Consider the following 16,308-nt stretch of genomic DNA (forward strand, 5'->3'; position numbering starts at 1 on the left):
TAGTCAAGGCTATGGTTTTTCCTGTGGTCATGTATGCATGTGAGAGTTGGACTGTGAAGAAGGCTGAGCACTGAAGAATTGATGCTTTTGAACTGTGGTGTTGGGAGAAGACTCTTGGGAGTCCCTTGGACTGCAAGGAGATCCAACCAGTCCATTCTAAAGGAGATCAGCCCTGGGTGTTCTTTGGAAGGAATGATACTAAAGCTGAAACTCCAGTACTTTGGCCACCTCCTGGGAAGAGTTGACTCATTGGAAAAGACTCTGATGCTGGGAGGGATTGGGGGCAAGAGGAGAAGAGGACGACAGAGGATGAGATGGCTGGATGGCATCACTGACTCGATGGACGTGAGTCTGAGTGAACTCTGGGAGTTGGTGGTGGACAGGGAGGCCTCACGTGCTGCGATTCATGGGGTCGCAAAGAGTCAGACATGACTGAGTGACTGATCTGATCTGATCTGATATCTGAGTGACTGTATTTCTCCGGTTTTACTTAGATATTCCCAGCTGTCTTCTAGATAGTGTCGAGATGCTTCTAGAAAGGCCATCCCTGGCTTCGTGACGTGCTCCAAACCTGCAGGGTCAACACTAAAGATGACTTCTGCTAGGGATGTGAAAGCAGAGCCTGAGCTTCAGGAAATAAAAGACAGGTTCGAATCCCAGCAGTGGGACCCCTGGAGGTCTCTCCCTGGGTCCCAGGATTGCAACTTCAAGCCAATAAGGTCTGATCAACATAGTGGTAGGAAGTGTAAAATTCAGTCAATATCTAGGACTTCCGAACCTTGTCTGGTAAGAGGTAGCTGGAGGTTAGGGAATGACAGAGTGAGGAAACACTTGTTAAAACAAATGTTCTCAGGGTCTCCCCTGGTCTAATTGAACCAAATCTCCAAAGAGAGGTCTGAAAATTTTATTTCAAACAAGAACCTCAGATGAGTTTTCTCAGAAAAGTTTAAGAAATAAGTAATAAGTTATCTCTAGACTCAGTTCTAGTCATAAATTCTATGATTTAAAAATAGTATAGTATTTTGCATCTAGAAGGCTTTCAAAGAATATATGTGTTCACATACAATATTACAATATTTATACAGTATGTTAAGTCAACTAATATATATTTATGTCTTACATACTGTATGCTACATATATATATGTAAACAACAAATACACATGTGATATATACATACTTACATCTCATAGAGTTCTATATGCAAGACATATATAAATATATTATTATATACACCTGTGTGTAACAAATATAAATATCATATTGATAGATCTACATGCAACAAATATGTAAATATATTAGTATATAGTATTTACATCATACGTCTTATAGAGATCTGTATGCAACCATTTAAAATAATGCCAATAGTGGGGCACTATCTTGGCATTCTTTCTCGTGGTGAGTATAATTCAGGCTTGTCCCAATCTTGCTTGCACCCCTCCTTCATGATTGATCCAGTTTAGAACTTCTCTTCTGAGGACAGGGTTGCTACAGAACTCCCCAGCCCCCCAGATACATGGAGAGGGTGCATGCACTTACCATCAAATTCCCTCCATGTGCTCAGAGGATAAGTCCAGGCAATAGTTGGTGAGGGGCTAGCCTGTGCCAGGCATCGCAGGGTCACATTCTGTCCCACCTGGACGCTGACATTGGCACTGGGGGTTGAGATCTGAGGCTTCGTGCAAACACTGAGCTCCGTTTCGTGAAAAAGTTGCCCTGCCTTGAAGAGAGGACCTCGGCACATGAGATAGGGATTCACCAGGATGACTGGAAGGCTGATGGACTTGATAAACTGGACAAGTCCCCTTAGGCGGCAATCACATAACCAGGGGTTGTCGTGTAGCGCCAGCACCATGCTGGAGAGCATCTCAGCCTCATGGCCAGACTGCCGGTGTTTCTGGTAGGCTGGCCAGTTCAAGAAGACATTCTTGGATACAACTGTCAGTCTATTGGAGGATAGGTCAAGGTAGGTCAGGTTGACCAGGAACTGAAGAGCCAGTTCAGGGAGTACATCAATCCTGTTGTGTTTGAGGTCCAAGATCCTCAGCAGCGGGGTGGCACGGAATGCTGTCCACGGTACTGAACGGAGTTTGTTCCCCTCCAGTCTCAGCTCTTTCAGTTCTGACAGGTGCTCCAGGGCTCCTGGGTGGATCACAGTGACATTGTCAAAATTGAGCCAAAGGTACTCCAAAGTGCGCATGTTGATGAAAAACCCTCGGGGCAGTTCAAATATGGGTGAGTTTTCAATTCTCACTTGCTTGAACTCTTCAGAAAGGTTCCTTGTGATCTCGCCCAAAGAGATGGATACGCACTTCAGAGTCCTGTACAAAAAAACAGAACAGCTTTGAGATGAACATCAAGAGTCTGGAAAGGAGGATCAGGGTCATCCTGGTATTAGATGTATGAATTAGAAGGGAAAAAATGCAATTCACTTGAGTTAGACCCATTCTGGTAAAAATGCAAAGTTTATCAAACTTCAGCACCAACTAAACCAACTAAAGTGAGTTTCAAAGAGATTTTGCTGATTTCCTGCCAAATCTTGGCCTTCTCCCACACCACATCATCCCCAAAGAAAACCCACTCCCCCACAACCTTCTGGGATCTTGCTAGCCCAGCGCACCTGCTGAAACTCTCCTCTGAGCAGGCACATCCTGGCAGACAGGATGGCTGAGCCACATGTGAATCCAGAAAGACCAGAACTAGCAGGAAATAGTGAGGAACTGAAGCCATAGCCTTCTGTAAGAAACTACCTTATGAGTTTTTTAAATAAGTACAGTCCAAGCCTCCAAGTGGCAAATCCTATTATTGGTAATCCATAATGATGTAGGTCAGCACAGCAAAGCCCTTGGATGCCCTGAGGTCTGTAATGGCCCAGACCATAAGCTCAGTAAGAACCCAGAAGAGGGAGCTATTTCTCCTAACTAGATAGCAAATTCACTCTTTCTGGCTCTTCAGTCCAGAGAGCAAACTATCAGGCAGATGTCTAATTCAATCCTTATACTGCCTCCCCTCAGTCTCATATGAAAAGATCAGAGAAACAAGCAAGTAATGCTTTTCTGAGCACCATGGTTCAGGTGATTTGGCCAGAATCCATCTAAAATTCATCAATCACAATTGGCTCCTGAAACCCAGAACTTTCAACCAGTCTCTAAACGCAAATTCAGATGATGGTTGACAAAGTAATTTTAGAACCACTCTTATCAGTGGCAATATCTCCAGCATGTGGTGGATTCATTTGTCTTGTGAGTTAAGACAGCTTCACCTGCTGCTTGGATGACCAGAATCAGAGAAGCATCATATACAGAGGTTAAACCACAAGATTGTTGCTTTCTGATTAAATCAAAGCATGTTTCTTGTCCTGAATCACATAACTTATCCTGAATGCAGTGTATCTCACATGTTAAATTTTTTTAAGTGAGATTCTATGTGATTCTGGATACTTTGCCATTCTTCATTCATTCAACAAATATAAATTGGTCATCTGCTCTAAGCCACACCCTTGCTAGATGCAAGGAATGTTGTGGCTAGCAAGACTGCTATGAATCTGGTCCCATGAGGCCTTCTGTCTAGCTTATGCTTCCTAATCTTGAAATCTTTGAAAAGTGAATTTCTCTGTGCAAAGTGAGAAAATTAACACTTTTTAGTGTTTCCAGGAAATACTAGGATTATGCAAAATAAAGTATCTTACATATAGTAGGTACCCAATAAAGTTTAATTCACCTCCCAGACCAACAGACTCTTGAAGACAGTCACTTTCTTTTACTTGGGGTACTATTACTTCTGATGACTGTCAAAATTCCACGGCTTCCCCTAAGATTCATCATATATATTATACCCTATAAAAGACCTCAGGGAAGAAAATCCGCTTAATCGCTAACCAGTGATGGGGAAATGGGTCACCAACTAAGCTGATTATACCCCAGGCTTCCCATCCAAGCCAAATATATTTGCTGGAGTTTCCAGAGAACCTAACTCTACAATATGGCTAGATATCTGGACTTCCTCTCCAGGTAAAGAAAAAATTAGAAAGGAAGGAGAGTGCCGTGGGCACAAAGCTATGGCCGACAAGGAGATGTGCTGCCTAGACACCCTTTGAGAAATGAGTCAGTGCTTGCATGCCCTTCCCAAGGCAGCCCCACGCAGAGACTGACGGTGGTGGGGGAACAGGGACCTGGCCAGTTTGGCATGATAGGGGACAACTCCGATGGGTGGTTCTCATTCCAGAGTTCCCTAGCAGGCTGGCCAAGGTTTTGTCAGGCTTGCTTTGTGGGAAAATATGATTCAATCCACAGGTATCACAAATGACCAGTGAGTTCTTTTCTCATCCCAAAATAAAAATGCCAAAAGAGCCCTACATCCCCTACAATTTCTTCTCCGTTCATCCCATCTAGCTTTCTTAAAAGAATCCTGCTCAACTCAGCCTTCCAGTGGTCTGCCGGGAGCTTGAGAAGAACGCCCACTGGCATGTCCTCTCTGAAATCAGCCAGGTCACCTTTGCACTGCTACTTCTCTCCTGACTCCTTCATCCTCTGGTTTCCTTATCTGATATTTGGTCATAGGGAGTAGCTCTGCTGTTGGCTAGAAGACTAAACTCAAGAGATGGAACAACAAAGGGAAGGGATCTGAGAATACTACACTTCCATCTCCCTTCTGGCAGGATGCTCTTAGGGACTTGTCTCTTAGGATTCTTAGTAGAGACGGGGTCATGGAAGAGGAGTTACTCTATGTTTGTGAAATAATTAGATAAAATTGGCTTCTGGACAGAAGCAGATTTCCTGTCTATTCAATTGGAGAAAAGTCACTCCAACATGACCGGAACTTTTTTTTTTTTTAATATTTATTTATTTGGCTCTGCTGCATCTTAGCTGTGGCATGCAGAATCTTTAGTTTTGGCATGTGAACTCTTAATTGCAGCACGTGGGATCTAGTTTCCTGACCAGGGATCCAACCTGGGCCCCCTTCATTGAGAGCATGAAGTCTTGGTCACTGGACCACAAGGGAAGTCTCATGACCAGAACTTTGGAAGAGCTCAGACTGAGAACCAGACAACCTACTAGGGAGCAGGTGTGCTATCTTTCCTCTTTCTCCAGCTGGGGTTTTTCCTTCTTTCCTCCACCTGCTCCAACCATGTCTGAGATGGTCCTCTAGGCTCCCCTTGCTCTGGGGCGTGCCTGTGACAGACGCACAGAAGACTATGTCCCTAGGCCCTTTTGAAATAGGTGGGCTACATGACCAATATTCACGCCAATGAAATGTTGGAGGAAATAATGTTTCAAAGGTCCCTCCATGATTCTCCAAGTTCTCTTTTCTCTTGTTGGAACAAGCATTGCCATTCCAGGTGGTAGAGCCTTCATCAACCTGTGTCCCTGGGTGAATAAGAGAGCAGGACCCTTTCTCCATCCTTATTTCCCACTCACTCAAGTAGACTCCATGAGAGCAGGAATGTTTCTATGTTAAGCCACTGATATCTGGGAGCTGTTAACACAGCATAAGCCTAAGCTAACCTGACTACAATGCCCTTATAATCAAATAAAATATGCTCAAATAATTGTAAGTTGATTTCTGTCTCTCTTGGATTAAAAGTTTTCAGCTCTAGTCTTCTAAACATGCTGCTGAGTCTCTTGATTAATAGCCTAGTTTAATAACCACATCCACTTCCCAGGATTAAATTTCGCTTGTCTGCCTTTTAGTACCCTGTAAGGTTGCAAGTCTACATCGAGTGACCTACTATGTAAATCAGGAGGAATATAACCATGTTGCATTAAAAAAAAAAAAGAAAGACATTATGGAGATGTCATGATTTCAGCCAAGCTCCAAACAAGGCTTCCTAGGGCCACATGCTGTGGGATCACCATAGTACAGGCTGGTCTTCAGCATCTGGGAGATTAGAAATTCTTTTCCCAAGACTCTAAGAAGACATTAGGTTTTCAGGGATTGACTTATACTAACCAGACTCATGTACCAACAGACTAATATATAAACAGGACATCATTTTATTTTTTACAACATGAATGTGTTTTTTCCAATGACTTGAATATTCACGAGCACAATCCAGGATGATTCTTCTCTACAAGAGCAAACCAAGGAAGACAGAACACACAAAGAGAGGCTGACAGAAGGGTGCTGGGAAGCTGACCATCTGGGGAGCCATTCCATTCAGACCACTAAGGTAGGTCTTCATGAATCACTGGCAAGTTGAATCTTTTTTCGCTCTTTTTCACACACACACGTGCGCACGTGCCAGGGTGGGGGGCACACACACACATAATATTGGATAAATACTAACAGGTTTTTGCTTTCAAGTTCCTGATTTTTCTTCAAACAGGGTTCAATAAAACTGACTACATGTTAGTTGGGCCAGTAATTGTTCAATCTTGATTGGCTCAGTCATTTAGAGAAAATATCTTTATCATTTCAACAGATGGCTGCTTTAATCTACCACACTTACATTTGTTCTGATTTGGGGAGTGCCTGTCAGTCTCATACATCAAACAATCAGAGTTGAAACTTGAGTCTCATAAGGCATTGCAGAATGCCTTTACACATCTAGATTGAGGGGAAGCCCAATTCAGTCTGCCACCTGTTTTTGTAAATAACATCTTCTTTGAACTCATCCGTGCTCATTAACTTGCATATTGTCTGAGACTGCTTTCACACTCAAGAGATGAGTAGCAGCAACAGAGCTTAAATTCTCTCTTATCTGGCTTCCTTTACAGAAAAAAATGTTTGCTGACCTATGATATAGACAGCGGCTTCGTCATCTTCTAACCAAATAATTTCTCTAGCCAATAGCCACGGTTCTCAAATTATAGTCAGTTGGACCCTCCAGATGATGGGCAGGAAATATACATGTATGAAAATCCCATGTTCGTGTGCACTGGTGCTCTCATGGTTCTGACCCCAGGTTTCGCTTAGATCGAGAAAAACCCATTTCCATAGTAAACCTGCTATGAGTCACACTGCAGAGATCTACACTGAATAAAGACCCTCAGCCTGGCCGGAACATTATCAAAGATTCAGATCCTCCAAGAAAATTTATCACTGTCCTCTATAAATTGTTCAGCTCTTTGGGCTTCAGTTTTCTTGTCTGTTAAGTCAAATAGCCCAGGCTTCAAAACAGGTCATTTTGAAGATCAAAATGAGAGAAAACAAGAAAATAAGTTGTAAGGTCATCCATTGTAAGGTCTTTTGTAAATGTCACAGGAAGTAGTTTAGAAATGATTGCATCACATTGGTTTTTATATTCAGCAAATATTAAAGACAATACAGGGTCTCAGATGACACTAACAAAGTAGCTTCCTTGCATCACTTGCTGTGCCCAGTTTCAAAAAGCTGTCCCATCACTTGCTTTCCTGAGTTGTTACCCAAAGACCTTGGCACCAAACACCTTGGGTGTTCTCTTCAATAGAAGACAGTTCTACAGACAAGACAGAACGCTGTCCTTCTGCGGGAAACATTTGCCTTCTCCTGTGCACAGAGACCACATCTCAGAGGTTTCCCACCTTTAAGCAAATTGAATAGGAATCCTCCTTTGACACGGCTTATGGAGTGACCCAGGAGGCTCTGAGACACCTCCGGGAACTCAGGTAAGTTTCAGTTAGAATCACAAAGAGTGCTACATAGGGACAGAAGTGAGCTGTGTGCCAGACAGTGTTGGGTGTACCATGCCACCTGCTTCAGAGGATCTCTCAGATCCCTTCAGTCTCACATTCTGAGTAAATGAGCAGTAGTCTCATGGCATCATCCAAACCTCTAGAATTTACTAAAAATCAGATGATTAGAATCCATGAGTGTCCACAGTGAGGGCATGGTGTTTGTCTCTGTATGTGTATGTGTGTGACTATACAAATGTGGAAAATGGACAAAGAGATTAAATGTGAGTGCCTACCAGTTAGCATAAATGTAGTCAAGATGCAGTGTAGGAAGCAGTAAGGACTAGCAACTCCGGAAGCAAGTGTGTGGTCCGAACACTAGAGCTGCCACTTCCTAGCTGTGTACTTGTGAGCAACATAGGTTAGATCACTGCCCAGCAAAGTTTGCCCTGCCCCACCATTACCTCTGTGGGAGAACTGTCCCTTTCTGCCCTGTTAAAAGCTTAGTTTTGGCCATGAGACTCACTTTGGCAGACAGAATATGGGCAGAAATAGCAGTGTTAAGGAGCTTAAGAGGTATTGTATGTTTTTTCTCATTTCTGTATCATCTGACATCTCCATGAAAGAAGCCTCCTCCAGATAGCCACTGAGTCTCCATCCTGGGCCCCAAGTAGGACACAGGGAGCAGAGCCACCCCAGTCAACCCACCAGCCTGTAGACTGTGTGAAAATAAGTGCTTGCTGCCTTGTACCACTGCGATTTTGCTTTTATTTGTTACGCAGCAAAAAGTGATACAGGCAAGTTACTCCCCCTGTTCCTTCTCCAGGTAAGCTAGGAGAAGGGTGGTGCCTGCTGCAAAGGACTGTCATAAGAATTAAATGCGTTGATATATATAAAGCACTTAGAACACTTCCTGGCACATAGTAAGTGCTTTTATAAGTGTGTAAATGTAAGAGGAAGCAGGCACCCGGTAGGTAAGAGTGGGTGAGCATGGACTCAGGTGTCAGAGTGAGCGTGTGGGGGGAGGAGAAGGGGATAGGCGCAGGAGTGTAGGCAGCTGTGTGCAGGGAGGGGAAAGCACGGCCCTCAGCAGAAGTATTCGTTGATCCGTCTGCTGGCCCTGATGCCCACGGCCTGAGAGTCCAGGCTGGAGCGAGCAGAGAGGAGTCTGTCGGCCTCACTGAGGCTGTGCTGCGACAGATCCTCCGAGCCGTCCTCGCTGTGGCCCAGCCTCTCCAGGTTGACGTAGGCACCTGTGGCCTCGGCGGAGCCCCCCGCGCGGCACTTGCGCCAGCGCCTCCGCACGGCACCACAGCAGACGAGCAGCGTGAGCGGCAGGGCGATGACGGCGGCCACGCTGATCACCACCACGTTGATGAGCCGCTGGGTGGCCTCGGCGTCCACCGCCTCGTCGGTGGAGAAGATGACGCACTGCTCCTTCCGGGGCACCAGGCCCCGCACGCAGACGCACGCCACGTACTTGACCTTGGGCACCAGCCCGCGGAGGGTGACGCTGGTCTTCCCGGGCTGCACCAGCACCCGCCGCATGTCGCGCTTCCCAAAGACCGCGTAGAGGACGCTGAAGGCAGTTGTGTTCCCAGCCTGGGGGGCCTTCCACACCAAGGTCACGCTCTGGTAAGTGTCCCCCAACACCTTGAGGGAGCTCACCGTCTGGGCCTCGTGGGAGCCGGCCGGCACGTCCGAGTGCTCTTCCGGGGGTCTCATCTGGAAGTGCTGGAGGAACAGCTGCTCCTTCGCATTGGGCACGGGGGGCCCGGTGGCCGGGACGCCAGGCTCAGGGACGTGGGGAACGTGTCTGGCCACCATCTTGTTATACGCTGCGGCTTCCGCCCCCTCGCCCGTCCTTGCCCACCGCGCCCCTGGGCCCCCACTGCGTTCCGTGGACGTCTGGGGCTCCGTGACGACCAGGGAGATAAGCGTCTCAGAGGCTCCCAGGAAGTTCTTGGCCTGACAGATGTAGTCTCCTGAGTCCAGTTGGGACACGGCAGGCAGGCCCAGTAGAGCCCAGCTCGTGCCGTCACTGGAGACTTCCTGGTGCACTGCAAGGGGGAAGAGAGACACACGACGGAGAATGAACAGCCCCATCTGCCCCAAGCCTATTTCCAGCCAAGTTCACAGCCCCTGGATTGTGTACATTCTGCCCAACACCCGAGAAAAGACTGGGCCTTATTGAACTTTTCTTAGATTGGCCAAGGGAATGGAGATCAGCTGGGATTAAATTTGGGGAGACCCAGACTGGGGCATGGACTTCCCTGGTGGCTCAGACGGTAAAAGCGTCTGCCTACAGTGTGGGAGACCCGGGTTCGATCCCTGAGTCGGGGAGATACCCCTGGAGAAGGAAATGGCAACCTACTCCAGTACTCTTGCCTGGAAAATCCCATGGACAGACCGGAGGAGCCTGGTAGGCTACAGTTCATGGGGTTGCAAAGAGTTGGACACGACTGATTGACTTCACGTTCACTTTTAAGAATGGGGTAGAGTGTAAGAATGATCAGCCATGTAGATCGGAGATGTTCCAGGGCTGTCTTTCAGGGGCCTGAGTTCTGAAGAGCTGACCCCTCAGAGGAGGTGGGCTGATGTTTTGGGCATGGGGGTTTGGGTGCACCTGAGGCAGAGGCCCAGCTGCAAGTGCTCTGCACACCCCTGCCCGGGCCCACTGCCACTTCCACCAAGGCATCTCCAACTTTTCTGTTTTAGGTGAGTGGAACTCCTCCACAGTTTTGTTGGTACATTGATTTCAAACTCGCAGTCCTAGAACAACACTTGCCAACATAGTTGAGGGAAACAGAGAAGAAAGCTTGGAGGGATGGGAGGTGTTCTGGTCAGAGGCCAAAAAATGATGCCTCCTCCATCCTCTTTCTGCATGTAGGTGGGCTGTGATGCTTGCAAACCCCCTCCCTCCACTCAGTGCCAGGGATGAACCATCTCTGTCTACATAGCAAAAAGGGCACAGGCTAAGGAGCCCCAGTTCCTCCTTAGGAGCTGTGTGGTGTAGACCAAGCATTTAGCCCCTCAGGGCCTCAATTTACTTATATGCAAAATAGAAAGATAATCAGGTTGTTCTTTAAAGTTCAGTGACATTATGTACATAATACATTTAACACATAAAGAACTCAGTAGATGGTAACTCCTAGCATTTAATTACTCCTAGTGATACTGGCTTCATGTTTACAATGTAGAAACTTACTGTAAATATTAAATACACTAAGAGAGCACTTTTACCCCAAAGCCAGTGTTTTGTTCCTCTCGGGTGGGCCCCGAGAATCCACCAGTCTGTGGCTGGTGGAATACGACAGAACAGGTTGAGTGCCACTGTCATCACTGAAGCCACTGCCCCCATGCCCACCTCTGGGTGGAGCCCTCCAACTCCATTCAGACAGGACGGGAGTAAAGAGCCTTCCTTATCCCTCCTCCTGGGAAACCTGAACCCCCTCCCCGCCTGTTGACCCACCCATCCTAGTCTGGGATCTCACCACAGTGGTCCCTGTAGGTCACACACCTGTGCCATTGAGAGGGTGCCCGTTGGCCCTACTCCAGCTCATCTCTGGCCCGGGGACCCCAGTGGCCCCACAACGTAGCAATACTCTGCTGCCCAAAGGCGACCTGATGCTGGTCATCCCCGGATGGAGCTCCGGACTCTGGCACTTCCTGAGTTCCAGCTGGCTGAAGACCACTCCAGCCAGGCTACGTGGGCTGGCACACCTCAGCCTGGCCTCTATGAAAGCCAGGTTTGGAGCCCAGCCTGCTAGGAAATGGACCAGGTCGTAGAGTTGGCAGTCACACACCCAGGGGTTGTCCTGCAGCCCTGCAGGGGTGAGAGGGAAGGCAAGAGGTAAGCCTAAGGTATTCAGATCCCCAGATCCAGCGCCCCTGGTATGTCATGAGCTCAGAGTCAGCAGAACTGACCTCCAGGCCCAGCTCCTTGCCTCACTAGCTATACAGCCTTAAGTCTGGTTCTTCATCTAGAATGACAGCATTGGGAATTCCCTGGCAGTCCAGTGGTTAAGGCTCCATGCTTTCAATGCAGGGGACATGGGTTCAATCCCTGGCGGGGAACTAAGGTCCCACATGTGTGGCCAAACATTTTTTATAATAAATAAATAAAATAGAATGATAGCATTGCTCCCTTTTCTAGGTGGCTATAAATATAAATAAAGGTAAATCATATTAAGCACTGGGTGAGTGGGACAGCATCATGCATGGACCCAGGAGCCCAGCAGGCTACAGTTCATAGCATCCCAAAGAATCAGACACAACCGAAGTGACTTAACACGCACGTGTCAGCAGGACAGCATGTGGGCAAAATTGCCAGTTACCACTGCCGCTGCTGGGCTGATCCTCTCAGGCTCCTGGCCAGGCAGTGGGTATTTCCGCAAAACCTGAAATATGCCAAAATCTCTTTCTAGAAATGCTTCATGACCCCGACCCTTGACACCTGTCCCCCCAGGATAAGTGTGCTTTGAGCATCACTCCAGCAAAGAGGGTGGATGTTCTGAGCCATGATCCCTTTGACACAGGCTCAAAAAGACAAGAGTGAGGATGACAGGAAATCAAATCCTATGTTATATCCTCAGCCCTCTTTACTTTAAAATTGAACATCTTTCGGAGGAGCCTGGTAGGCTGCAGTCCATGGGGTCGCTCGGAGTCGGACATGACTCCGCGACTTCACTTTCACCTTTCACTTTCATACATTGGAGAGGGAAATGGCAACCCACTCCAGTGTTCTTGCCTGGAGAATCCCAGGGACAGGGGAGCCTGGTGGGCTGCCGTCTATGGGTTCACACAGAGTCGGACACGACTGAAGTGACTTAGCAGCAGCATAGAGCTGAATGCAGGTCACTGCACCCACCCTGTCAAAGAACCTCCAATATATAGAGAGGTATCATGTGTCCTCAATCCTAAAACACAATTCCTTTTCATATGTTTGAATTTCTCAAATACAAAATGAATCATTTAATGTGATGTCCTTCTGTCCTCCCCTGATTGTTATTGAATTTGATAGTGTCTAACTAGTAGCCATGAAATTAAAAGACGCTTACTCCTTGGAAGAAAAGTTATGACCAACCTAGATAGTATATTGAAAAGCAGAGACATTACTTTGCCAACAAAGGTCCGTCTAGTCAAGGCTATGGTTTTTCCAGTGGTCATGTATGGATGTGAGAGTTGGACTGTGAAGAAGGCTGAGCACCGAAGAATTGATGCTTTTGAACTGTGGTGTTGGAGAAGACTCTTGAGAGTCCCTTGGACTGCAAGGAGATCCAACCAGTCCATCCTAAAGGAGATCAGCCCTGGGTGTTCTTTGGAAGGAATGATGCTAAAGCTGAAACTCCAGTACTTTGGCCACCTCATGCGAAGAGTTGACTCATTGGAAAAGACTCTAATGCTGGGAGGGATTGGGGGCAGGAGGAAAACGGGATGACAGAGGATAAGATGGCTGGATGGCATCACTGACTCGATGGACGTGAGTCTGAGTGAACTCCGGGAGTTGGTGTTGGACAGGGAGGCTTGGCGTGCTGCAATTCATGGGGTCGCAAAGAGTTGGACACGACTGAGCGAATGAACTGAACTAAACTGAACCAACAGCATCTAATACATTTACATAGATGTACTTGATCTATTTGGAGGGGAAAACGTCAGGTGAATTCACACGTGCGTGTATACCCATGACTCTGAGGCCCTTCAGAGCACTGGTTAGAAGGCACTACTTTATTTCCCACCCCCCAACCTCATTCCATCGTGGTGACTGCTGTCCTGTGTCACTGGCTAAATGCATTTTATGATACATCTGCATCCCAAGAGTCCTCACTCCCCAGCTCTGGTAGTCAGCTCTCTGACTTCACTTGTTAGGACAGAATCCCCAAAGAATAAATACAAATGGCAAAGTGCAAGGAGAGTGAAACTTTCACCAGTCAGATTGGCAAAAGTTGAACATTCTGACCACTTTGATCGTTAGCCTCATGCAGGAAAAGATGTCCATCCATCTTGCTCACTGCTGTATGCTCACAGCTAGAATGGAGCCCACACATTGGCTGGCTGAGTTCCTCAAATAACCTTTCTGAGCAAACATACACATGGGTGGGGGGTGGGGTGGTGGGTAAGAACTGGCACGTTAGAGACCATGGTCGATATGAAAACATCTAACTTGTGCACTCCATGGACCCAGAAATTCCACTTCTCTCTTCCTATTCTAGAGAAACGTTTGTCTCCGTGCACAAGGATGCATTGTCAAGAATGCTCTCTGCAGCACCACAGGCATTAACAAAATAAGGGAAACAATGTAAAGGGCTGTAAAAGGAGGAATGGCCAGATAAACTGCAGTATAACTGTTTGGTGGGCTTCCTCCGTGGCTCAGTGGCAAGGAATCTGCCTGCAATACAGGAGACTCGGCAGGAGCCTTGGGCTTGACCCCTGAGTCGGAAGATCCCCCAGAGAAGGAAATGGCAACTTGCTTGGAGAATTCCATGGACAGAGGAGCCTGGTGGGCTACAGTCCATGGGGTTGCAGAGAGTTGGACATAACTAGCAACTAAGCATCAACAATAATAACTTTATGATGGAATATTATGCCAAAGCTTAAAAACAATGAAGTTGATCCACTTGTGGTAACGTACAAAGGCCTCCAAGACTTATTGCTGGGTGGAAATTGCTGTTTTTTATGTATAATATGATGAAATATTCCTAAAGTTTCTATGTGCATGTATATATGTTTATGCATGTGTATGTGAATATATTGTAGAAGAGAGGGAGCATGCAAATAAACATAACGGCTACCTTTTAGGAGAGGGAGAAGGAATTATAATCAGAAGAGGGCACTACACACACACACACACACACACACACATATTTATATATATTTAGTTCAGTTCAGTTCAGTCACTCAGTTGTGTCCGACTCTTTGCAACCCCATGAACTGCAGCACGCCAGGCCTCCCTGTCCATCACCAACTCCCGGAGCCTACCCAAACTCATGTCCATCAAGTCGGTGATGCCATCTAACCACCTCATCCTCTGTTATCTCCTTCTTCTCCTGCCCTCAATCTTTCCCAGCATCAGGGTCTTTTCCAGTGAGTCAGCTCTTCGCATCAGGTGGCCAAAGTATTGGAGTTTCAGCTTCAACATCAGTCCTTCCAACAAACACCCAGGACTGATCTTCCTTTAGGATGGACTGGTCGCAAGAGTCTTCTCCAACACTACAGTTCAAAAGCATCAGTTCTTCGGTGCTCAGCTTTCTTTATATATTTAAAGGGCATTCAAATTTGATTTTCAAATAAACAATTTCTTTCCATGTAAGTACTACCCTGTACAGTGTTCTTTACTAGGTAAGAAAATCTGTAAAGTACATAGAGTTAGAATGGGCTTTGCTGTTCCCTGCCCCACTTCCAGGGAAGTGAGGTGTCTAAATTTTCCGTTTGAGAGACATTCCCTGGCCTCAGGGCGGGAGCTGCCCTGAACCACTCTGATTGCTCCAGCCCCCAATGCTGGACCCCACATGAGCCAAAGCATGTTTAGGGGACATCTGTCTCTCTGATGATACTCCTCACCCACTCCCCAAGACTCCACCAGGGTTCCCCAACCCTCCTGGGACAAGGGGAAAGTTCAGAGCTGGAATGTGAACTGAAGCAGTCTGGCTGCGAGCTTGAGCTCTTAACCCTACCTTGTCAATGTGTGCCTCTTAAGAGATGCCATTTCTTACCTAGGACCAACCTGGCATGGTGACCGGGAAGGAAGGGCCCGGTGTGCAGGTGGATCCAAGTGGCGAGCAGCTCCTGCGGGAGCCTCAGCAGCTGGTTGCTGGAGAGGTCGAGGAAAGTGAGGTTCCCCAAGAAGCGCGCGGCCTCCGGCGGCACAGCAGAGAGGCGGTTCGCCTGCAGGTCCAGCAGCCGCAGCTGGGGGGCGTCCCTGAGCGCCGCCCAGGGGAAGGCGGCCAGGCGGTTCCCGGGCATGCGCAGCTCGCGCAGGCGGCGCAGGCCCCTGAGCATCAGGGCACTGAGCTCGCAAAGGGCGTTGTAGGGCAGCCACAGCTGCTCCAGGCGGCCCAGCGTCTTGAAGGCGTCCCCGGGCACCCTGCGAATGGCTGTCCGCTCCAGGCGCAGTTTGGAGGTGTCCGGAGGGACAGATGCTGGGGGCAGAGTCATGTCCGGGTCGTTGCACACCACTGTCCTGGGCACAGAAATGGGAGTATTTCAGCAAAGGTTCTGTGGAGGGGGCCCAGTCACCTGCCTGAAGGATCTCAAGCTTGAATTGCTACGTCCCCTTACAGCCCATACCTCCTGCAACGCACGAAGAATGAATAGTATTTAGAAATCCTGAGACTGTCTCGTGTACTGTCACATTGCATCTATGAATTGAAAGGGTTTCTTTGTTAAATTATAGCTCAGTTTGTGACTGCATTGCCTTTTCTGAAGAAGATCAGCCCTGGGATTTCTTTGGAAGGAATGATACTAAAGCTGAAACTCCAGTATTTCGGCCACCTCATGTGAAGAGTTGACTCATTGGAAAAGACTCTGATGCTGGGGAGGGATTGAGGGCAGGAGGAGAAGGGGACAACAGAGGATGAGATGGCTGGATGGCATCTGACTCGATGGACGTGAGTCTGAGTGAACTCCGGGAGTTGGTGATGGACAGGGAGGCCTGGCGTGCTGCGATTCATGGGGTCGCAAAGAGTCGGACACGACTGAGCGACTGATCTGATCTGATCT

At 47.5% G+C, this 16,308-nt stretch overlaps 2 protein-coding genes across 2 annotated transcripts in view; both read right to left on the bottom strand.

Moving 5' to 3' along the window:
• Nucleotides 1-2,728, bottom strand: part of LRIT2 (leucine-rich repeat, immunoglobulin-like and transmembrane domains 2) — a 5,591-nt gene extending 2,863 nt beyond the window's left edge. The window contains exons 1-2 of the mRNA XM_010854507.1: nucleotides 2,619-2,728; nucleotides 1,538-2,319 (exon numbers count right to left, since the gene is read on the bottom strand). Coding sequence (XP_010852809.1) covers nucleotides 1,538-2,319; nucleotides 2,619-2,728 — 892 coding nt within the window. The remainder of the gene's footprint in view (nucleotides 1-1,537; nucleotides 2,320-2,618) is intronic.
• A 5,948-nt stretch (nucleotides 2,729-8,676) lies between these two features.
• Nucleotides 8,677-16,308, bottom strand: part of LRIT1 (leucine-rich repeat, immunoglobulin-like and transmembrane domains 1) — an 11,543-nt gene continuing 3,911 nt past the window's right edge. Inside the window, exons 2-4 of the mRNA XM_010854375.1 lie at nucleotides 15,303-15,769; nucleotides 11,111-11,416; nucleotides 8,677-9,650 (exon numbers count right to left, since the gene is read on the bottom strand). Coding sequence (XP_010852677.1) covers nucleotides 8,677-9,650; nucleotides 11,111-11,416; nucleotides 15,303-15,769 — 1,747 coding nt within the window. The remainder of the gene's footprint in view (nucleotides 9,651-11,110; nucleotides 11,417-15,302; nucleotides 15,770-16,308) is intronic.

This window comes from Bison bison, unplaced genomic scaffold (assembly GCF_000754665.1).
Source record: "Bison bison bison isolate TAMUID 2011002044 unplaced genomic scaffold, Bison_UMD1.0 scf7180017864341, whole genome shotgun sequence".
In the NCBI taxonomy this organism is placed as follows: domain Eukaryota; kingdom Metazoa; phylum Chordata; class Mammalia; order Artiodactyla; family Bovidae; genus Bison; species Bison bison.